Source organism: Caretta caretta, chromosome 3 (assembly GCF_965140235.1).
Source record: "Caretta caretta isolate rCarCar2 chromosome 3, rCarCar1.hap1, whole genome shotgun sequence".
Taxonomy (NCBI): Eukaryota; Metazoa; Chordata; order Testudines; family Cheloniidae; genus Caretta; species Caretta caretta.
This window is the reverse complement of record NC_134208.1, coordinates 86,330,714-86,355,669: the sequence shown is the minus strand read 5'-3', so window position 1 is coordinate 86,355,669 and position 24,956 is coordinate 86,330,714. Positions and strand designations below refer to the sequence as shown.

Genomic DNA, 24,956 nt, shown 5'->3' with positions numbered 1-24,956 from the left:
TGAGGGAATGTTATGCTACAAAGTGGATTTTCCTTTGGTGCTAAAGTCATTAGATACCTTTAGAGGACTCATGAGAATCCCTACCATCTTGGACTACTCCTTTCTCTAAAGAAGTTGAGTCTAACTCTCAGCTTGCTGTGTGTACATTTGCCAGCAATTAATCCCTTCCATGCTCCAGTGGGAAACTGTTCTTCACGCACCCTACAACTGTGAAATTTTTGAAAGGCCTTGCCAGAGGCCTTTCCTCTGGTACTAAAATCGATGCTAACTTAGGATCTCCGTCTAGTATTGTCAGCTCTCGTGAATATTCAAACCTCTAGCCCAGCGGTTCTCAAACTGTGGGTCAAGACCCCAAAGTTGTGACCCCATTTTAATGGGGTTTCCAGGGCTGGCTTAGACTTGCTGGGGCTCAGGGATGATGCCCAAGTCCCACCACCCTGGGCCAAAGCCTGAGGGATTCAGCCCTGGGCGGCAGGGCTCAGGTTTACAGGCCCTCTGGCTGGGGTGAAGCCCTTGGCCTTCGGCTTTGGCACCTTCCCAGTCCAGGGCAGTAGGGCTCAGGCTTTGACTTTGGCTCCCCAACACGGGTCAATGGGAATCAGGTGGACTCAGGCTTCAGTACCCCCTCCTGGAGTTGTGTAGTAATTTTTCTTGTCAGAAGGGGGTCGCGGAGCAATGAAGTTTGAGAACCCCTGCTCTAGCCTCATGCTCCCTTCTCCATCTGTTTATGAAGGTGCCTTCGTGACAGCAGTCACCTCTTCCAGAAGAGTAGGTGAGTTTGAGGCCCTTACGGCGGAACTGCCCTACATGGTCTTCCATAAGAGTAAGGCTTTCTGGAGGTTACACCCGAAGTTCATTCCAAAGTTTCCATCAGAATTCCACTATAATCAGATCAGATACATACCTTTTTTCTACCAAACGCCTTATATCACCAGAGAAGACAGGAAGCTCCATTTTCTGGATAGCCATTGAGCCTTAGCTTAGCTTTCTACCTGCAGGGACAAAACCCTTTGGGAAATCGAACTATTCCTTTCCATTGCTGAGTGGATGAAGGGGAAAGCAATCTTTTCACAGAAACTTTCTCAATGGATTTCGGGTTGCATCCCACTTTACTATGAGCTTACGGAAACTCTGTCCCTCAAGGTGTGAGGGCCCACTTGACCAGAGCAGAAGCTATCTCCCTGGCTTTTATTCAGGCTGTTCACCTCCTGGAGATCTGTAGAGCTGCAATGTGGGGTTCTATGCATAGCTTTACTAGACTTTTCTCCCTCAGCAGATGCATCCTTCACTACAACATCCATGCAGTCTGTGCACTCCCCTTCTCTGTGAGTACTGCTTGTGAATTACCCACAGCGGAATACACATCAGTTGAAGAAAGGAAGATTACTTAACTTGTAGAGTAGCTGGAGTTCTTGGGAGATGTGTGGTTCCTATGTGTATTCCACTACCCACCCATCTTCCCCTCTCCTTCGGCTCCTTTCCTAAGGTGATTTACAGTAGAGAAGGAACTGGAGAGGCAGGCAGTCTGCGCTTCCCTTTACACCCTTGGTTTGGGGCATGAGGAGGTGTAGGGCACAAGCACAGACCAAAAGATACTGCTAATGAAAAATCTTCCAGTCTCAGCACCTCACAATGGAATACCCATAGGGCCCACGCATCTCAAAGAACTTCAGTTACTGTAAGGCAAGTAACCTTTCTTTATGGCTAGAATGGCAAGAGAATTCAGAATGATGGCTGTCACTGTTAGACTGTATGTGACTTTGTGTGCCTGAATATTACAGGATCCTCAGTTTGCATATCACATGTGACAATATCTAGATAGAATATAAGGTGAGTTAAGTGTGGAATGACAGTCTGAACCTACATTTTTCCTGTGGACCTTTAATGTTCCTTTAACTTTTTATTTGTGTTTGTGAGGAAACAAAAGGTAAAAAAGTCAAAATTAACATTTCCTTAGAAAAACCTCTAAACATGCAATCCTGTTATGCTGCCAATGAATAACAGTATAAAGAGGCTACCTGTTTTTAACACTACAGGTGTATTTGCCATGTGTCTTGCAAACCAAGAAGAGGTATGTGGGATACATGTATGAAACACTGGATCAAAAAGACCCAGTATTTGATGCAAAAGGCATAGAGACCGTTCGAAGAGATTCTTGTCCTGCTGTATCCAAGGTAAAATACACTCAAATTCTTTCAAGTTTTACAAATACGGTATGTTGTTCCACTGCAGTCCTTAAAAATCATGTCAATACATGCCCCCATAAAAATTCTAACTCTGGAGACAAGATCTGTCTCTGTTCTTTGGGGTTTTCTCCATTGTTTCTGGCATGAGTAGTGCAAGACCGGGATTTCTGAACTGAACTGTGGACTGCTACATGGTTTTATAGGACACTGCCACAGCCCACCATACCAGCACCCAATCCTTCAACACCTTAAACCAGGGGTCGGCAACCTTTCAGAAGTGGTGTGCCAGGTCTTCATTTATACACTTTAATTTAAGGTTTCCCGTGCCAGTAATACATTTTAATGGTTTTTTAGAAGGTCTCTCTCTATAAGTCTGTATATTATATAACTAAACTATTGTCGTATGTAAAGTAAACAAGGTTTTCAAAATGTTTAAGAAGCTTCATTTAAAATTAAATTAAAATGCTGATCTTACGCCGCCGGCCTGCTCAGCCCGCTGCCGTCCTGGGGTTCCGTTCACCTAGGCCGGCAGCAGGCTGAGCAGGGTCTGCAGCAGGGACCCCGGCTGGCAAAGGGCTGGCAGCCAGAACCCCCAGACTGGCAGCAGGCTGAGCAGGGCCAGCGGCTGGGACCCCAGATTGGCAGTGGGCTGAGCAGCTCCTGAGCTGCTTAGCCCACTGCCGGTCTGGGGTTCCGTCCACCGGCTCCTGCCAGCCAGGGTCCCGGCTGCTGGCCCTGCTGCCAGTCTGGGATCCCAGCCCTGCCCACATAGAGTGGGTACCTACCTTCTCCCTGGTTCTAGCCCATTCTCTTCCTCTATCTGCACTGAGATGAGGGTGGGAGTGTGCTGAGCACAGGGTGGGGGATGAAGGAGCAGGTTGGGGTGAAGGGTCTGGCCAGGAGCTAGAATGAGGGAGGGGGCTCAGGGTTGGGGCAGGAGGTTTGGGTGTGGATTGCTTACCTGGGCAGCTCCCATTTGGTGCAAGGGGTGCAGGTGGGAATGTGTGGTGGGTGCAGGAGCTCCCATCTGGTGCTCAGGGTGGCGGTGGGAATGTGGGGGATGCAAGAGTCAGGGCATGGAGTGAGTGGGGGCTGGGTATGTGGGGGGAGCTGGAGTCAGGGCATGGGGTGTGTGAGGGGGTGCAGGGGTCAGGGCAGAGGGCTGGGAGGGGGTGCAGGGGTCAGGACAGAGGGCTGGGAGGGTATGTGGGGAGGTGCAGGGCTCATGGAAGGGGGCTGGAGGGGATATGCCCTGATTCCACCCCCCTTCCCCAAGGCCCCGTCCCCACCTCTTCTCCGGAGCAGCTTCTCAGAGCAGCTTCTCCCCGTCCCTTGCAAGGACCATCAGCTGATCGGGAGGGAGAGGAGGAGGGGTAGGAACCCAGCACGCTGGGGGAAGAGGCGGGGGAGGGGGGAACTTCCCTGCTGTGCAGCAGCAGCCGGCAGCACCAAGCTTCTTCACCCTGCCCAGGGGAGCAGAGAAGAGCCTGCTGGGGCGGACAGGATTTTTAATGGCACGCTGCTGCCTGCCAGGGTCCCAGCCTGGGTTCAGCAGCGGGCTGAGCAGGGCCGGTGACTGGGACTCAGCAGGCAGCAGTGTGCCATTAAAAATCGGCTTGTGTGCTGTAGGTTGCCGACCCCTGCCTTAAACTAAGCAAAACTTTTCATTGTATTCACTCATTAGAGCACATATGATCCTTCCCTCAGGTCCTTACAATGTTTGCAGAAGGCTGTCCTTGGAACTTCTCCCCTTTAAGGTGATCAGGAGCCTCTCTCAAATGCTTTGCACCTTTCAGGGTGTTCATGGGGGATTCTACCACCCTCTGGTGTCCCTGCCAAATAGTAGCCATTCTACCACACTTCTCACTACACAGCTAGTTTAGCCAAGAATTCATGCTGAGGGTGTCCTTTCTTAGCTGTCTATTTTCAATTTGTTTTTTAAAAAAAGAATCAGCTACTCATACTCAGTCAAATCAAAACCAATTTCCTTTGAAACAAGGAAAAGCACCCTCCTCAATAAGGGCTATTTCTGTGCTATATTTTATCTTTTAACCCAAACTGTTTTTTCAGTAGAGCTATTCAGAAAAAGATGGCAAGAATATTTTTGAAGTGGGAGAATATCTTTTTCACTCTATCCAAACTCAAAAACTCTTCAACTGTTGGGAAAAAAAAAAAACACCTTCAGGCAGAGATGAGGCATGGAAAATGTGAGCCTGAAAGGTGAAAATGCCAAGAAGTTGAGTGACTAAAAATGGGGTGCTAGAATGGAAACAATTATGTTTTATGTAGCCCCTTCCAACAGAATACTTGTAATGTCGTCTAGCACCCTGTGAACATTTTTGTTCATCTTTCTGCTGACCTACTTTTGCTGAAGGCCAAAACGTCAGTTATTTTTTATGTTCTGTTCCCACAACATCCTCCTTGCTAATGACTCTGTAAGTGATGGATCAGTCTTTCATTAGAAAAATATGTGTTGCGAGAAAGTAAAAAGTAGTATGCAAAATATTGACAGGTTTCAGAGGAACAGCCGTGTTAGTCTGTATTCGCAAAAAGAAAAGGAGTACTTGTGGCACCTTAGAGACTAACCAATTTATTTGAGCATGAGCTTTCGTGAGCTACAGCTCACTTCATCAGATGTATAAACTGAGAAACAGCTGCTCATATGGTGCATTTATTTAGCACCTTTGAAGAGTGGAGGAGAATACTGAAAGGTGTCATATGTAATGTTCTATTTCAAAATTAAGAAAAATCTTTCTATATAGTGTAGTGGCGTTTGTCATATAAATTTCATCTACAGTGCTCTTTTTAAGGTTTGTTTGCTTTGTAAAATAAAATTAAAGAGATGGAAGATACTCAGGGGTTTCTTAGAGAAAAACAAAAATTGGTACTTTTTTTTTAAACGTATGTTTTTGAATTTATACTGAATATATATTATAAAATATTTCTTATATAAACTTAAACTCCTTTTACTAATGTTGAACAAGAAGCCAGATTTTTCACATCTCTCCTTTGTTTTGAAGATACTTGAGCGTTCTATCAAGCTGCTATTTGAAACACGTGACATAAGTCAGATCAAACAGTATGTTCAGAATCAATGCATGAAATTATTAGAAGGCAAAGCCAGCATGCAAGATTTCATCTTTGCAAAGGAATACAGAGGGAGTTCTGCTTACAGACCTGGAGCCTGTGTACCAGCACTAGAAATCACAAGGTAAATGAGAAGCCTAAAAGTGCTAATCGTGGATTTATCAGACACCTGTTTCCTTAATCTTTTGTGCTTCTGGTTGTGGTTCTCAGCCCGCTTCTTAGAGAGCGTATGTCTACATCACAGACTAACATAGCCGTTAGTACTAGCCCTAGTTGGGTGTCTCAGAAGAAGGATCAAGGATTGAATAATAATGGAAACCCAGTTTCTTCCTTACTACTAGAGATTATCACTCAAGGTCAAGAACAAGGCCTACTGTCAAGGCAGTGTAGCGAAACCTATGCTGTTACTGACTGTTCTGTGTATAAAGGACTTCAATCTCAGAGGTCATTTGACGCCTCTCACTGGCAGTAGATTAATTTTGTAGAAAAAATGTTGTTAGTGGATTCTCTTATTTTAATACTATTAAGCCTCTCTTCTGCCATAGTTCGTGATACTAAACAGCAGTCCTGCTTGTTATTAGCGTGTACTTCACCATACTGATTTTTTTGACAATAGAAGGTCAGCTGCATATGAACCAGTTCAACATATTTTGCCATCCCTTGAATTTTTCCTTATATTCAGTACAAAATTTCTTAAACTTATGGCCATATTTTTCCTAGTAAAATAAAATGGATACCAAAAAACAAACCCTGCTCTTAGCTCAAGAATATAAAATCATTTGTACTCTGGTCATTTGTGCTTATTTGAATATAGTGGCTGCTCTTTTATAAAGTGTTCCTTTAACGTAGGGTTAGTCAAAAGGTGACCTGTAAACCAAATATGACCTGTGGCCACCCTCCTGTTACTTCTGGAGGCTGGGCTGTTTGGATCAAGATGGAGCATAGTTTTCTACGACCTGTATTCCATGTGGAACATACCTATGTCTTAAAGGTCAAGACAGCTTGCAGCATGCTCCTTTTTATGCTTCTTAGGTGCAGAACTCAGGCTTCGGGAGAGCTGTCGATATGACCTTCAGTTGGGTCAAGTTTGGATACCGTGATTTAAATACCTATTTGTTTCACTTGCAAGTATTTAATTTTAAGATACATTGTGAGGACTTTTTTTTTTTTTTTTAAACAGGAGAATGCTTGCATATGACCGTCGTTCTGAGCCTCGAGTTGGGGAAAGAGTACCCTATATCATTGTGTATGGCATGCCAGGATTGCCTCTGATACAACTGGTGAGGCGGCCCATTGAGGTCCTACAAGATACCAACCTGAGGCTGAATGCCACATACTACATCACCAAACAAATTCTTCCACCCCTGGCTAGAATTTTCTCACTAATTGGCATAGATGTTTTCAGCTGGTATCATGAATTGCCAAGGGTAAGCGTGTCAGATAACACTTAGTGTATTTGGGTGGTCGTTGAATTTGATTACTCTTTTTTAAACAAAGAGTTGTATGTGAGGTAACAGCAGGGCTGAGTTATTTTATGAGGTAATAATTTGGTGCCTGAGTGTATAAATTAAATCACTAAACCCTCTGCAGTTCTTTCACTTAGTAAAATTAGTTTCCCTTGCAGCTCTTGTACTCAAGGTTGGTCCTATCCATATCATCACCTGTGTTTCCTGGCCTCTTCCAAAATTAATTCAAAAGAATCTAAGGGCTTGTCTACACTGGCAATTAACAGCGCTGCAACTTTCTCGTTCAAGGGTGTGAAAAAACACACCCCTGAGCGCAGCAAGTTGCAGTGCTGTAAAGCGCCAGTGTAAACAGTGCCCCAGCACTGGGAGCTAGGTTCCCCATGGAGGTGGTTTCTTTAGAGCGCTGAGAGAGCTGTCTCCCCATGCTGCACCATGACCAGACAAGGCACGTTAAAGGGCTGCCACAGTAGCACTTTAACGTTGCCTGTGTAGACTAGCTCTTAGTACAGGGGCGGGCAAACTTTTTGGCATGAGTGCGACATCGGGTTTCCAAAATTGTATGGAGGGCCGGTTAAGGGAGGCTGTGCCTCCTCAAACAGCCAGGCGTGGCCTGGCCCCTGCCCCCCACCCAACCCCCCACTCCCTGTCCCCTGACAGCCCCCCCAGGACCCCTGCCCCATCCACCCCACCCTGTCCCCTGACTGCCCCCAGACCCCCCCGCCCCTGACTGCTCCCCACTGCCCCATCCAACCCCTCCTCTCATTCCTGACTGCCCCCCTGGGACCCCTGCCCCAACCAACCACCCTTTCTCCCTAACTTCCCCCAGAACCCCTGCCCCTGACTGCCCTCTCCAATCCCATCCAACTCCCCCTCCTTCCTGACCCGCCCCCGGGACCCCTGCCCCATTCAACCCCCCTGTTCCCCGCCCTCTGACCTCCCCGACCCCTATCCACACCCCCTGACCCCACCACCCCAAACTCCTCTGCCCTCTATCCAACCGCCCCTGCTCCCTGCCCCCTTAACACGCTGCCTGGAGCACCAGTGGCTGGCGGCGCTTCAGCCGCGCCGCCCAGAGCACCAGGACAGGCAACCGTGCTGCCCGGCTGGAGCTAGCCACGCCACGGCACAGCACAGAGCACCGGGTCAGGCCATGTCTCTGCAGCTGCGCTGCCCGGCAAGAGCTCGCAGCCCCTCCGCCCAGAGCATTGTGCCGGTGGCACAGTGAGCTGAGGCTGCGGGGTACATGGAAGAGTAGGGGAGGGGCCTCATAGGCAGGAGGTTCCCGCAGGCCGGATGTGGCCCGCGGGCCATAGTTTGCCCGCCTCTGCCTTAGTACATACTACATGTGTTCTTTGTTAACATATCTGGATATGTATCTAGTTTTGCATTTGCATTCACCCTTTAATTTTCTCTCTAATACCTGCATGCATCTACTCAAAACCTATGAAAGGCCCATGTACTTATCTGGCCGTCTTGGAAAAGCAAAGTTTATATTTCTACATCAATATGTTTAGGAGAGATACGCACCAAAAATAGGAGGAAAATATTTAAAAGCGAATGACAGGAAATTTTAAACCCTGATGTCTCTGAAACTCTGTGATTTGCCCAGGAATATTCAGGGGGGAAAATCTACCCTGGGTTGAGATGTAGTAAGTGAAAAGTTGGGTGGATTGTTTTGTTTTTGCTGAATATAAGGAGGGTAAAAAAATTGTGCTTATACAAAAAATTAGCTTTGCCCTTAACTATGGATTGACCAGCACCCCTCTATCGTAATGTGTTGTATTGTTTAATTGTCACTCAATAGAATCATTATTAAAAATGTTCTAGAGTTTTGTTTTTATGCTAATAATGTCCATACAAGTTGTACTTTCACTTCTGCTTCTTTCCCATGTCCTGATTAATCTACTGTGAGATTTACACAAGCTAATACCTTCAACAGATTGCTCCAGTAGAACTCGTGGTGCCACAATGCCAAGTCCCTGGGAAACTTGTCCCTTCCATGGTGCTGTCTCTGGGTAGAGGGGAGGTTCTTCATTCTTATAACAACTGGCTGCTCTTCACCCTTCTGTGGAACCCTGGTGCATTTTACACCTTTGTTGTGTACCCTAGAGCTCAGACCCTGCCATCACCAGAAAACTCCAAATTCCCCTTGTTTTTTCAGTATGTTCTAGTTTCTCCTAACATGTGGTAAACAGTGATCCCGACTGGCTTTTTGGTACACTCACTACAAGGATCATCTGTACACTCTGCCTCCCAGTGTCCCACCCTATTGAATACTGGACAACACAGCTCTCAAGAGCTCCCTGTCGCCATAGTGATGGATTAAAAGCTCAAGGAAAGTTTTGTGGCAGCAGTTAGATGAGAGGAGACAGAGGCAGTGCAGGTTAGCCTTGTGTGCAGAGTGCTTACTTTCTTCAAGGCTGCGGAGCTGGGTGAAGTACCCTGAGAGGGGAGAGGTATGTGTATGCAGTGAGGGGAGGAGGCGAGGGCCAAGCTCAATAAAAGTCTGTCTGGGGTGAGGGCAACAGTAGGAGGAAAAGTCTGTCCAGGACATGGGGAAGAAGACTAGGTGGAAGACTCTGCCAGGAATTGGATGGCAACCCTAATATTTAAGAGTCAACCTGGCATTTTGGTGGATCCTAGAGCCTGTTTCTTCTTAATGTATCCCTGGGTGTTTGGGCTAAAATCACCAGTGAATGGACATGAAAAGCATGTGACAGGGAATTACATTAGTACTTGGAAACTAAACTTGGTGGAAGAGAGATGGAACTCAGAAGAGGAAAAAATTGTTAACTTCTGTTCAGTGTGTTACATTTGGGGCCTAAAATTTCCCTGTTTCTACTATGTGAAATGAGAACAATTGAAACTGCAGTCGTGGGCGTACTCAGAAATGAGTTAGACCAGCACCGAAGAAGAACCTTTACAGGATACCAGCTAAACCGATTTGTGAACGTAGTTTGGCGAGATGAGTTCCTCCTGTCTAGGAATATGTCTAGCATGTAATTCTGTTACTGATTCTTTCTGCTGCTGCCTCATGCTGAGCTTGGCTGTGAAACAGCTCACAGTGCATGGGTGGTCTCTGTATATGTAGCTTAACACACATTGAAGCACTTAGGCATAAATCATACACTTCAGATGAAGAGACTTAGTTCTTGTTAATAACTAACACATGAGCCCAAGCTCTGCAGATCCTGTTAAATTTATACACCTTAAAAATCTGATGAATGACTCAGACATAAATATAGCAGCCGACTTAAGAGCTCCTCATCTCTTAAACTTTTTTTTATAGATCCAGAGAGCTGCCTCCAATGCCCGCACCGATCTGGAAGGCCGAAAAGTCACGATCTCCCAGTATTTCACTACCTTACACTGTCCTGTGTGTGATGAACTGACACAGCATGGGATCTGTAGTAAATGCAGAAGCCAGCCACAGCATGTGGCAGTGATTCTCAACCAAGAAATCCGAGAGTTGGAGCGTAAGCAGGAACAACTGGTCAAGGTAGGAATAAAGCAGACACAGCATTTTGTCATTGACTAATTAGTCAGCTGCCCACAATACAGAGAGACAGAATTAACTTGAAAAGTGGCTGAACTTTTTCCTTGAGGGTAAAGGAGATCACAGGGCAACATTTTAGTGGGTGCCCTTTTAATATTAAAATACTCAGTAGTTCTGAAACCAAACTGAAACAGAAAGCATAATCCAGATGCATCATACCGGATTCTATCTTCCTGTATTTGTATCTTTGTCTAATGTTTTTATATAGCATCTGGCACTAGAGTAATGCACAACTCTGAAGAAAATGCTTAGAACAAGAAGATGTTTGTGTCTCAGCAAAAGATCATGAATGTTAGATTTTTTTTGTGGTGAAAATGGCAAAAGTTATGGAAACCCATCCAAAACACAGGCATTTTATGCCAAAATAACTGATTAAGTTCCAGTTTTACTTCAAATTGCAACAAGAAGTGTTTGTGTCTCAGAAAAACAATACATACCTGAGGCTGACAGGGATATGGAAAGGGTCTAAGTCAGGGGATGGCAAGCTTTGAGAAGTGGTGTGCCAAGTCTTCATTTATTTACTGTAATTTAAGGCTTCGCATGCCAGTGGCCGGCAGACGGAACCCCAGACCGGCAGTGGGGGCAGCAGATGGAACCCCAGACCGGCGGCGGACTGAGCCACTCAGCCCACTGCCGGTCTGGGGTTCCATCCGCCAGCCCCTGCCAGCCAGGGTCCCGGCCGCCGGCCCTGCTCAGCCTGCTGCCGGCCCGGGATTCTGTCCATCGCAGGTTGACGACCCTTGCTCTAAGTAAATCTGTGGGGGGCACTAATCATCATCTTCCTATTTAGAAATAATGGGAAAGTGTCACAAAAATCTCCTATATCCCAATGAGACTGTGTCGCTTAATTTAAATCTCAGGGTAAAGGTTCTTGGATGAAACTAAACATTCAGTTTGTTGGTACATTCAGTAAAGCAGGTAGTTCCAGTCTGTCTAACTTATCAAAGCAATGCAGAGTGTAATTTAAATATTTTTTGATCTGTTCTGGCACTGGGATTTAAGAGGAGTGCACAGAGCTGTAATGGGGGAATTATATATTTTGAGAATGGTTTGGAGTCCCTGAGCTGTTTGTTAACGAGTTATGATTTTATAACGGAACAGCTATGTTTCTGTTTCAAAAAGGGATAATGAAATACGTGTATGGTGGCAGCGGCAGCTTGGCTTGTCAGCAGCAGCAGCGTCCATTACAAAATCAACTCTACTGTTGCTGCCCTGTGTCATCAGGATCTTTGCCATAGATCAGAGGGCACAGAATGGGGGAAGAGGGAGTCTGACAGTTAACATCCCGTAGGGTTGAGATCAGAGATCAATATAATTGCTGACTGTTTAAAGTCGGATTGGTTTAGCATTCAGCAACCTGCATACCAGCAGCACATGCTGCCAAGAATGCGTCACTCTAGTGCTACGTTGTCTTCACTGAGTTCCTAGTGAAAGCTTGTTCAAAGTCAAGATTCAGTCATCATCAAAGCTCACTATGGGATTCACTCAAACTTCCTCAGGGCCGTTTCACCCTGTGTGAGCATTACTTGACTGGAACAATGGGACTTCTGATCTGGAGGGTTAGGTTTGGGGGGGAGGCAGAGCTTCCTCAGAGACTAGCCCATGAATGTGCAGCTCATTCCCAGAATGATCACAAATCTCAGAGCTTTCCGAATGCCATGTAAAACCCACTTTGTCAAGTAGTTTCTCCATGGGTGCTCCATGCCTGGATGTTCACACACCCAGGCACTCTTAATTGGAGATTTTTAGCAGCAGTGTCCATGGGTCCATGCCTGTGCCCTAGTCACTTTATGCTCTGGTAACAGAGTATATAGGGAGGGGCAGACCCACCACCACTCCAGTTCCTTCTCAACCACCTGCAGCTTGAGATGGAGCATCACGGTGTCCAACAGCTTGCTACCTATCTTGCTTATTTGTTTATTGGCGGGGGGGAGTGTTATTTTTTGGAGGGGGGATTTGTTTGGGGTTTTTTGTTTTTGCTATTTAGCACAATTTGTGTTTGGGGAGGGGGGCAGTTCCCTTTCCTTTCTTCCTTTGCCTGCTCTGGGCCCTTTTATTTTCTTGGGCTTTGATCCACAGCCTCAGGAACAGGTTATGTATAACTCCCTGGGCTTCAAACCCTGCCGGACCTGCCATAGGTCTTTCCCCCACAGTAACAGTCATTCAAGCTTCCTCCGCTGAGTGGGAGAGACACTTGTCCCCTCCAAATATAAGATCTGTTCAGGTTTTAGAAGCAGATGTAAGAAATTGAGGCAGGACAGACTAAACTCCTGTGGATGGAGTGATCTCTGAGAGCTGCAGGATCCAATTCACCCACCTAACCTTTGGATCCAGCTGCTCAGAGAGCCCCAACAACTGTCTCTGTTGTGACAGTAAGCATAAATCATACATTCAGGGGGCCCTCCTGAATCATCTAGGCCAAGAGTCGATTAGTTATTTTTTGGTCAAGGTCTAAATTTCTTGGTCAAGGACCAGACTCCAGAGAAAATAATAATAATAAAAAAATAAGAATAATGATGATAAGTAAATAAAAAGATTTCAGGGCCTCTTCAAAAGCATCTGGCGGTCCGGATTTGGCACACGGTCTGCCTATTGACTACCCTGATCGAGGCCCTCAAAGAAGAAAAGACCTCTTTCTCCGGAATGGGATGAAAGAAGAAAAACGCATCCTCATAAAGGTACCGCTGAGGCTCCCATCCCCACTGGTATGGAGACCACAGCACTGGCTAAGAAGACCATGCTGTGACATACCAGGGTGCAGTCCTACTAAAGAGTAGTTGTGTCACTTCTTCCCTCTAACCTAGGGTGCCCTTTACAATGCTTTCCTGCTGTAGCCTCCAGCATGCAAGTCACTCCCAGCTAGGTCTGCATGTCTGCTGCAGCCAGCCAGCCACATCTTGGCTCTTACCAGCCTCTGTTATACAGCCAGGTGACCCCAACACACTCCCAGTCTTAGCTTTCCCCCCAGAAATGTGTGTCATGCCTTTCTGGCCAATGCAACTTTATATAAAATCTGTTGTTAATTTAATAGAAATAATATGCACACTGCTTGCCATCCCAAATAGACTTTCCCAGACACTTCAATTTAAACACATTGGATTAGCTCAAACAAGTTCATGAGAGATTTTAATTAATACAAGTAATGAGACATAAAAGGCAGAAATGGTTACAAGAAAAGAAAGTTAAAATGCTATTGGTGCCTAACTTAACAAACGCTATCAAATTCAAGCAAAGTTTCTCACCATATGCTTTCAGCAGTCCGACTGACTAGACTTCTTAGGTCAGGACCCCTTCTCCCAAAGTTCAACAAATGCTTCCTTTGTCGCTTTGGGGGCAGTGAACGTGATGGGCAGGGAGAGATAGGGGGGTGCCTTTGTGTGTTTGTACCACCTTTTTATAGTGTCAGGCCCCCTCTAGAAAAATACTTCTATCTGAGATTCAGGAGACAGAGGCTATATGGAAAGATTTTCCCTGCTGCTTTTTCCTGACCTGTTTGAACTTCCTTTGTTTCCCTTCCTAGTTGATGACTCTGTTTACTGCTTACATTCAAATTAAGTAGAGCGTACACAGAGACCGCAGTACCGGCACCACTTGCTCCTCCAGTAGATATGGGAGGTTTCCAAGGTGTTTGTACAAGATTCCTCCACCTTCCAGCCTCCTTGTTTGAGACGGCCTCTTTGTCAACTTCAGTTTAAAACATGTGTTAATAACGCAATGCAGTGGAATCTTATAACTTCATACACAATGTTGCCACACACATTTTATTAGGACAATAATGACCAGAAAATTGAGTGTTCAAATGATACCTCACAAAGCATACTTTGTACAAAGATTATCACAATGGTGTGTGGGGTGTGGACCCATGTTCCCTGTAAGCTGCGCGCTTGAGCAGCCGCGCAGGAGAGATTTAAGTGCCGCCCAGCCGAATAGAAGAGCGCAGACAGCCAGCAGCATGTGTTCAGGTGCCCCGCCGTGCACATTGTGCTATCCTGCAGCTGCTCCTGGGACCTGGGGTGGGGGGGAGGAGGGTGCTGATATCAGGGTGTCCCCCGCCCCTGTACCCCATCTCCACAGAGCAGGGGAGCTGCTGCCGGGAAGGGGGAGTGACTGAGTGCCTTTCTTAAAGAGACAGTGCACTGTTTCTGAGATTTCCCCAGCAGCCACCTCACACAGTCTCTCACACACACACTCTTCCCCTTCCCCGCCGCCCACGTACCCCATCTCTGCAGAGCGGGGAAGGAGAGAGAACAGGGCTTAGGACAGAGCAGGAGAGCTTTCAGTGAGTATCTTAAAGAGACCGCGCAGGGCATCTCTCAGAAATGTTCCCAGAAGCCAGCACACACACTGTTTGTGTGTCTCACACACACACCGTCTCTGTGTCACACTCGCCTCCTAACACATATATGTATTGTTGTTGTTACTTCTTGGTACTTCCTGCAATGCACATACATTCTCTGTAATTTTATTCCTTCAAAGTGTGTTATTTTAGTGTTTTGACTGGTCTATGCATTTCATAATTTTTATTTCTCTTACACTTAAATTTAATTCTTTGAGTAGTGAGTTCTAAAATGCCTAACCTGTCCTTGCTGGAGTAATTATCCCTATTTAACTTTATTAAAATAAATATTATATCTAGGTTCTTTGTTTCTACTCGTGGCGCACATCCGCACATACCTCGGTGCACATAACAAAATTTATTTCACACAAGGATGGAAAAAAATTGAGGGAACATTGGTGTGGACACGTGAGTATATTCTGTCACACCACTGTCAGTGTCCATAAAAGGGAGCTACCCCCTCACCCCCACTTAATTTATCACACGCACCACATACTGAGAAAACATTAGGTAAATGATATAGAGTGGCACGGACCCCAGATCCAGTCCCTTCAATACACAAGGACTTCAGAGCCAACCCAAAATTGTCATTGGTACCATCTTCTGTAGCCAAACATGAAGAGCACATCGATCACACTTCAGTACCATCTCCAGTACTACCTGACATACTGCCTCTTGAAGGTCCCTATCCAGGGTCACCGGTACTGTCCAGGGTCTGTTCCATGAGGACCTTGGAATCCCACGAGAGCCTGAATTACCATTACTGCGGGGTACTGAGGGACACACTCTGCTGGTACCAACTCACTTCCTAGAGCTTGCTTACCCTCTGATCCTACCACCATAAGAGGTGACTTGTCCTCTAATACAAACACTGTCACCAGCCTCACACAAACTTTTTGAGGGTACAGAGAGACATTTCTAATCAGTACCAATGCAATATCCTTCAGCCCACCAGCCATCCAACTACCAACCTCTGGTACCAATGCAATTACAAGATGCCTTTTGGGCCCTGGTACCGACTTGACCATGGTACCAGCACCACTTGCTCCTCCAGTAGATATGGGAGGTTTCCAAGGTGTTTGTACAAGATTCCTCCACCTTCCAGCCTCACTTCCTTGAAGGACATCCTGAAGAGGAAAATCCCAGCAGGAAAGACATCTGGCAACCCTGGCAAAGACCTTGGGACCCTGTCTCCTTCACTTATGCCCATCAGTGGGCTTATTGGAACCCATGGGCCTTTTATGGCAAACAGTTCTACAGGATCCCATCTAATAAGAAGGCATGTCAGGAGCAACACCCACTGCCTTTGAGTCTTGCTCCACAGAGAACATTACAGAGGAGCAAGAGCAAACTGAGGAAGAAGAGAGACCTTCTTTGAGTGATGGTCCCATGTGGATTCCAAATGTGGGTGCACATGCGTGCTATGCACCAGAGCCAGAACTGTTCATAGTAGTGTCCACTGACCCACATATATATCGTCCATCAGCCACGTGGCGTGTCTGAAGCCTTAGGAGGCTGCATGGGTCGATGCTGCTTCAGTTCCCTCTTACTGCCACAGGGCCAGAGTCGGAACTCCTGTTCCTCGGTGCTCCTACCTTGCTAGAAGTACCGCGTTTTTCACCTTTTTGCCTTGTACATAGTTCTTTTTAATAGTTGTAGTTAGTTGTCCGTTTTTTAGCTAGTTGTTACCCTTTGGACTTTTTCCCTTGCAGGACTCTCTCCCCCCCAGCCCAGGAACTATGCCCAGGCAAGCCAGTTTTAAGTACTGTTTCATGCCCTCGCTCCTTCTCTGTAAGCGCCGAGCACCAGTGTTGCCTTTACTGCTTGGGCGAAGCCCATATTACTGCTCACTGCTCCATCTGCCCATCTTTTCTGTCCCGAACTTGGAAGCTCAAGGAGCTTTATCTCCCTACGTTCCTCATGGAAGTGATGTGACCACATACCCCTTCAGATCTGGCACCAGCAGATCCATTGGAAAGCCAACTGGCACCAACGGTAGGTGATTCTCCTGGCCTTTCCCAAGCTGCACCAAGTTTGGTGAGAAGTCACGCATTGACTCCGAGGCTTCCGCCCAGCCACTGTCACCTCTGGTGCCATCCACACCACTGGGACCACCTGGTCCCATGCACTCCAGGATACTTGTCCCCCCTAACACCAACAGTCGAACTACTGCTGCCTTTCGCTGCCTCCCCTCAGCATTCCACACCACAGGTTCTCGATCCTCCATCTCCGGCCGTGGAACCTCCCGTTTGTGAACCACCCTCCGTTGTTCCACCCCACACCAATGTCTCTGCCGGCACTGGCAGCCCTGCCCCTACTGGATCCATTTTCAGAGTCTGACTGGTCCTCCAAACAGGACCCAGACTTCTCGCCAGCCTGCTCCTACAAGCCAGATCCCTGCTGCCAACCCTATCTGTCTCACTATGGCCCAGTGACCAATCTGTGGCTTGCCTACCTGCAGAGACTGCTAATGCCTGGCAACCCCTACGCTTGGCCATACTGGTGACCCGTACTGCAGCCGCAGACTCTCTTCATGGCTGCACCACCACCTGTCTTCACCTCCCGTCGATCTTCCCTTCGTCTATGAGGATCCCCGCTACGTTTCAGCTCTCCTAGCACCCTCCGTACCACCGGCACCGTTGATTCCCTTTGTCCCTACTGGCATTTCTTCATCGCCTGATGATGCGTACATTCCACCTTTCCTTTCCCCTCTGGATAACCATGCCCAGTAACAGGACCTTCTCTGCCGCATAACCACTGCCCTCAACCTCCCTGTGGAAGGTGTACAGGACCCCACAATCAGTTCTTGGACATTCTGAAGCCCCCTGGACCCTCCCACGCCACCTTGCCAATACACGATGCCATCTTCCACCTGGTGCAAGCAGTTTGGCACACTCCAGCCTCCTGCACCCCCCACTCCAAAACAGACTGAGCGTAGATATTTTGTGCCAGCTAAGGGTATGAACTTCTTGTTGTTCCACCCTCCTCCAAATTCCTTGGTGGTCCAGGCTGCCACGGAACGTGCCCTCCATCAACCTCTTCGTTCCACCCACCCCACTCCCAGACCAGGAAGCTAAGAAGTTCCTCTGCGGGCTTCCAGTTTCGCATTGCCAGTTACCATTCTGGCAAAATACGACTTTTTCCTATACTAAGATTGCAGACTTCCAAGCCTTCCTGGCCCCTGATAAGCATCAGGATTTCCAACGCCTTGTGGAGGAGGGCAAATTAGTCGCCAAGGTGGCCCTTCAAGCCACGGTTGATTCTGCTGATACTGCCTTCTGCTCATTGGCTTCCAGACTAGTCCTCCATCATGACTCCTGGCTGCAGTCCAGCGGTTTCCCGAAGGCAGCACCAGTTGTCTTTCCGACTCCCTCCCCACACATCCTTATCAGCCCTATCCACAGCACCAACCTGAGCGCTCTCGCTTCCATCCTCGCTCACAACATCCACGACATTCCACTGCCTCTATCTTGGCCACATCTTCCCTTTTGCAATGAACCCCCAGGCAAAACTTTTGACTCTTTCCAAAGAACCATGAACCCTACTCCATTCTTCTGATTCCACTACCGATTACTTTTGGCAGTTGTCTTGCCCTGTTCACCCATAGTTGGGGCAAGATCACGTGCCATCCACTTTGCTTGCCAGGCATTTCTGCCACTACTCCATGACTGCTGTGTCTTAAGTGTTATCCAACAACATGGTGTCTGTCATCTATGTCAAGCAGGGCAGAGCCGGTCCCTCTGCATAGAGGCCATCCTCCTTTGGAACTGGTGCCTCTGGCACGACATCTCCCTCCATGCTGTACCTCTTCCCAGTATGAACAACTCCCTTGCAGACCAGCTCAGTCACTCCGTCCATGCGAATCATGAGTGGGAACTCCACAACCCCACATTCCCCTCCATCTTTTGCTAGTGGGGCATGCCTCAAAGGGACCTCTTCACCACAGTGACCAATCACAAACTTCCCCTCTTCTGATCCGGGGGAGCCCTCAGTCCAGCTCACAGGGAGATGCCCTTTTCATTCCCTGTATCAACAAGCTCCATTACACCTTCCTGCCCATTCCCCTGCTCCCCCGGGTCCTGCACAAAATCTGTCGGGAATCAGGAAATGGTACTTCTTGTGGCCCCTGCTTGGCCCCGCCAGTATTAGTTTCCAGACCTCCTTCATACCTCTGCTCATTCCCTGATTCGCCTTCCCCTGCTCCCTGATCTCCTTACACAAGCCCACGGCCACGTCGAATACCCCAACCCCAGCCCTCTCCAACTGTCGTCTCCACAGCCTGCTATTCGGATGGGGCTTGTGCGTAGATGCTGCATGTTCTGCCCCTATATGTGATGTCCGCATGCACAGTAGATGCCCATCTACCCGTACTTGCTACCACGCCAAGTAGCGCTGCTTTAGTCCCTGGGTGTACCGTCACAACCTTTCCCCAGACTCTGTCTCCATTCCAGTTCTCCTGGATTACCTTCTCCATCTCAGTCGCTCAAGCCTCGCTCACTCCTCCATTTGCATCCACCTGGTGACACTCAGTGCCTTCCTTCCACCTGTAAATGGGTTCTCCATTTTCACGCATCCAACTACCACCCACTTCCTCCGCAGTCTCCTCAATGCTTTTCCCTCGGTGTGGAAACCTACCCCCGCCTGGAACCTCAATCTTTTTCTCTCCATCCTCACTAAGCCATCCTTTGAATCCCTGGTGACCTGCTCCCTTGTCCACCTCCATGAAGACGATCTTCTTGGTCGCCATCACCTCTGCATGACACATCAGCGAATTGGCGGCCATGATGGCGGACCCGCCCTTCATTGTCTCCCTATACCTTCACCCCAAATTCCTTACCAAAGTCATCTCCTCGTTCTACCTCAACCAGTGCGTACACTTACCTATCATCTATCCTAAACCACACGCCTCCATCAGGGACTGCATGCTGCACTCCCCCGATGTACATTAGGCACTAGCCTTTTACCTCCAGTGCATCCGTACCTTCCACACTTCTCCTAGTCTCTTCGTCACCATCGCCGACAACTATCACAACCGTGCTCTTTCCTTGCAACATCTCTCCTGCTGCAGACTGTTATGCACTCTCTGGAATCCCCTCCCCCCCCCGCCCTGGGTCGTAGCCCACTCCATGCAGGCTCATGCCGCCTTGTTGGCTTTCCTTGCATACATTCCCTGGGAGGACACTTGCCGGGCAGCCACTTGGTCCTCCATCCCTACCTTTATCGACCGTTATGCCCTTGCTCCTGCCACAGATGCAGCTGTTGGCCAAGCTATCCTTCAGACTGTAACTTCTGGAGAGCCTTTGTGCCCTCCACACTGAGTACGGCTTGCTGTTCTCCCATGTTTGGAATCCACATAGGGACCATCACTCAAAGAGGAGAAGGTTACTTACTGTAACTGGAGGTTCTTTGAGATGTGTGGTCCCTATCTGGATTCCAATCCCACTCTCCATCCCCTCTGCTCCAGGCTCTGCTGCTGCCTGGTAAGAGGGAACTGGAGTGGCGTCGATCTGCACAGTCTCTTAAAGCCTCGAACGTGCCAAGTGGCTAATGCAAAATATACACACGGGTCAACAGACGCTACTATGAAAAGTTACAGTGCATGGCACGCATGCACGCCTACATTTGGAATCTAGATAAGGACCACATGTCTCAAAGAACCACCAGTTATAGTAAGTAACCATCTCTTCCCACAAATCTGCCTTACCAGATGAGACTGTCATGCCTCCCCCACTGTCTTACGCTGGTGATGCCAATGCCTTTCAAGACCTTATGAAACATATAGCAAAGACCTTACAAATTTAATTGGAGGAGATACAAGAACCCCACCATTCCCTGTTAGACATCCTTCAGACATACCGCCAGGGCAAAATTGATAATGCTCTGTTGTCCCCAATACGAATAGTATAGCAAATTTCAGCTACTGTAGTGCATAGGTGTAAGTGGATTGACAAAAAATACTACATCCCACCTAAAGGCTTGGGGTATTTTTTCTCCCACCCTACACCCAACTTCTTGGTTGTTGAGGCCCTTAATGAATGGAATAAGCAACACTGACCCGGCTCAATGCCATCTGATAAAGAGACTGGACCTTCTGGACCACAAGAGCTACTCCTCAGCGTCTCTGCAGTTCAGGGTAGCCAGTTACTGAGCCCTGATGGCAAAATATAATTTTACAAGCTATTCAAAGTTTTCATCTTTTATTGAAAACCTGCCACAGGATCAAAGGGAACAATTTCAAGCCTTTGTAACAGAAGGCCAGAAAATTGCCAACGCATCTCTCCAGGCTTTGCTTGATGTCACTGATGTAGCTTCACATTCCATGGCTACAGCAGTAGTCCTGTTACTAAGCTTCTTGGCTACAGTCCTCCGGCATGCCCTGGGAGGTTCCCATCCTGAATATGTCCTTGAGCAAGTATGCTCTTGCAGCGAAGACGTCCAGAGTGGCCCCAGTGAAGTCTAATTGTTGAGTGGATGTGAAGGTAGACTTTCCCATGTTGAAGCTGTTGATAAATTGTATACTGAGTTGTTTGACCACACTTTGTTTGTTATGAAATATACTCAAGAAACCAAATAACCAAAGTCAGTTTATTAATGTGGTACAGGGAAAAGGTTCTATATGATACCAGTCTCCAAAGAGCAGCCCTGTGCAGTGTTAGATTCACCACACACAGAAGGTATGCTCTTCAAAATTACATCCCTAAAGCTTACTGTGTTTCAGTAAAAGGTACTAGATACGTCACTGGATTCAGTTAATCAGCTTTTTACCTTGTTTGTTTCTGGTACCATGGTATACCCCTTTTTCTTTTGTTCTGAGTACATGCATTCCAGATACAACGGGGAGTGAAAACACCACCTAAGCCTGTACCAGGATAAATAGGTTTGTGAGGGTAACTCCCTTTCTGTTGCTATGAGGAAATAATTATATGTCGGGGTAGCCAAACCGTGGCTCACAAGCCGCATGTAGATCCTTTACAGTCAGAGTGTGGCTCATGGAGTCCCCTCCCCCGATTCTTCACCTACCAGACTGGAGGGGCGGGAAGGGGGAGAGCTCAGGACCTCTGCCTTGCACCAGGGTGGTAGGGTAGGGTAGCAGAGAGGAGGGGCTAGGGGCTTCAGCTCAGTGGGGCACGCCTGCTGGGGCTTGGGGCTTCAGCAGGAACAGGGCTGAAGCCCCAAGCCCCGGCAGGTGCCTCACACAGGGCTGAAACCCCGAGCTCTGGCAGGCACGCCCTGCCTCTCAAACTTCTGAAGATTGTCATATGCAGCTCACTGGGTCAGTAACTTTGGCCACTCCTGTTATATGTCCTCATGCTAACTGTTTTCCTATTTACTTAAGCCAAAATTTACTTCAGTTAATGCAAGGAGTTATAGGATACTTAGCATAAGTGAACAGGATTATGGTATAAGCCAGTTTAGGCTACATCACTGTTACAATATTTGTGCTTAATGTTATTAGTGCTTAATGCATACTAAGCTCTGGTCTACACTAGGACTTTAGGTCGAATTTAGCAGCGTTAAATCGATGTAAACCTGCACCTGTCCACACGATGAAGCTCTTTATTTCGACTTAAAGGGCTCTTAAAATCGATTTCCTTACTCCACCCCTGACAAGTGGATTAGCGCTTAAATCGGCCTTGCCGGGTTGAATTTGGGGTACTGTGGACACAATTCGACGGTATTGGCCTCCAGGAGCTATCCCAGAGTGCTCCATTGTGACTGCTCTGGACAGCACTCTCAACTCAGATGCACGATTGTTTGCCATTGCTCTGACGCAGGGAGGGGCGACTGACGACATGGCTTACAGGGTTGGCTTACAGGGAGCTAAAATCAACAAAGGGGGTGGCTTTACATCAAGGAGTATTTCAGGCAGGACTTCACGGAGGGTTCCAATAAGAAATGGTGCACCTAAGTTATTGTTCTTATTGGAACAAGGAGGTTAGTCTGGCCTCTGATTGATACATGGCTAGATTTACCTCGCTGCACCTTCTCTGTGAGTGACTGCAGTGTGACCTAGAGGAATGAGTCCCCTAGACGGGGGGTTTGCAAATTAGTACAAAACAAATCTGGTCTATTTCTTGTTTTGATACACTCCATCTATCTTTTACATCTTTGGCTGGCAGCAGACGGTGCAGAAGGACTGCATGCCATCCACATCTCATGGCTGCTCGGCAGAAGATGGTACAATAAGACTGCTAGCCATCCTCATCTCTTGCCTGCCCGGCAAAAGATGATGCAATAGGACTGCTAGCAATCCATATCACCTGCCTCCTCACCATAAGATGGTTCAATAGGACTGACTGCAGGACTAAAGAGAATGACTTGATCAAGTCACTCCAAATTTAATCCCTGCGCCCATGTCTGCCCAGGCACTCCTGATCGACCTCACACAGGCGACCAGGAGCACCTCGGACATGACGATGACGGCTACCAGTCCTATTGCACCATCTGCTGCCACAAGGCAATGGGTTGCTGCTGCTGTGTAGCAATGCAGTACCGCATCTGCCAGCACCCAGGAGACATACGGTGACAGTGAGCTGAGCGGGCTCCATGCTTGCCGTGGTATGGCGTCTGCACAGGTAACTCAGGAAAAAAGGCGCGAAACGATTGTCTGCCCTTGCTTTCACGGAGGGAGGGCGGGAACGGGGGCCTGACGATATGTACCCAGAACCACCCGTGACAATATTTTAGCCCCATCAGGCATTGGGATCTCAACCCAGAATTCCAAGGGGCAGCGGAGACTGCGGGAACTGTGGGATAGCTACCCACAGTGCAACGCTCCGGAATTCGACTCTAGCCTCGGTACTGTGGAAGCACTCCGCCGAGTTAATGCACTTAATGCACTCAGAGCATTTTCTATGGGGACACACACACTCGAATATATAAAACCGATTTCTAAAAAACCGACTTCTATAAATTCGACCTAATTTCGTAGTGAAGACATACCCTTAGATATATAGTGTGCATATACATATCATTAATATGATATATATTTATATGCTAGCCAGCATACAGTAGTCAACAAGGTGGAGGCCGAATGAGTGGAAGGAACAGAGATAGGGCTATGCTGGTTGCTGTCTCTACCTTGAGAAATGAGTGACCTTTCAGGAGCCAGATGTCCGGGTAGGGAAAGACGATTATTATGTCTGGTGGGAGTTTTTAAGAGAATGATGGGACAGGCATCACTAAACAACCTGGCTTCCCTTGAAGGTATTTTGCACCTACTTGAGATCATTCCTTTTACTTTAACCATAAAGGTCTGTAGTCTGTGAAAGTTGAGCACACTTTTTTAATCACTTGTAGGGTACAAACACTTAGCAAAGCTAGCAGCAAAACTGAGCTCCACTGGATCTTAACTACCTTAGCCTAATTTATAAAACTAGGTTTAAAAACCATTTGCCTGAATCCAAACTATACTTAAACTGAATTTAGAAACAGGCTTTAATACTTTTTAAACAGTTTGGTCCCTTGCCCACAGTTCAGTTAAATTGTGTTTATAAAGAACTAGTGTGGACTATCTTAAAAACTATTTAATACACTTGAAGGTCTACAACAAACAGGATCTAAATTAAGTTCATGTCATGGTCTCTAAGGATTCACATGAAGGCTGTGTTTGAAAATCACATTGAGAATGTCCTGACTCAGCTAATTTACAGATGTTTCTGTAGCTGTTTTACCTTCCCTTCCTCAGAACTTGAGCACTAATGCACACTTGCCTGAGTGGGTTGCTGGTTCTCAGTTCCAATAGGATTGAGTGAAAAATCTAGTCCTCTGTATGTTCTGTGTAGAAGCACTTAACTGAGTCCTGGGAGAATTCAGAACCAATTAACATAGGTCTCATCACTTTGTCCCACCTGCTACTATCACTGTTGAATTGTAGTATACCAGTTTTACCAACTTCTGAGATTTTATTGTGAGTCTTGCAATATTTGGTGTTTTGCTTAAGCCCCACCTCCTGGAGTCCTGTGATTATGTGAGAATTTCAGCTTGTTTTAAAACAAAATTTTAAGTTTTTAGCCCTTGAGGTTATAGAGTAAAGCTTTAAACATGAATTCTAGAGGCTCAAAAACCAGAAGACAAATAAAAAGAACCCACATTTATTATTTTTTAGAATTTCATGGGCAGGGGGTGCTAAATCATGATTTTTTTTTTTTTTTACTGCTTGGGCTTGATGATACTGCAGATATGGAGTTGAACAGATTTTTAGGAATGGAGGAAGTTGCTTCCCTATGATTTTTAAAGTTGCTTAAACTATGCGGAGTCGGATGTGAATACAGTAAGGACCAAACGTAAAAGGAAACTGAAGTATAATTGGAAACAGGTTTAGG

General features: G+C 47.1%; 1 protein-coding gene across 1 annotated transcript in view; it reads left to right on the top strand.

The window, feature by feature from the left end:
• REV3L (REV3 like, DNA directed polymerase zeta catalytic subunit) overlaps positions 1-24,956 on the top strand; it is a 253,067-nt gene that overhangs the window by 226,023 nt on the left and 2,088 nt on the right. Inside the window, exons 28-31 of the mRNA XM_048844767.2 lie at positions 2,037-2,174; positions 5,207-5,397; positions 6,454-6,700; positions 10,029-10,238. Of these exons, the coding sequence (XP_048700724.2) occupies positions 2,037-2,174; positions 5,207-5,397; positions 6,454-6,700; positions 10,029-10,238 (786 nt within the window). The remainder of the gene's footprint in view (positions 1-2,036; positions 2,175-5,206; positions 5,398-6,453; positions 6,701-10,028; positions 10,239-24,956) is intronic.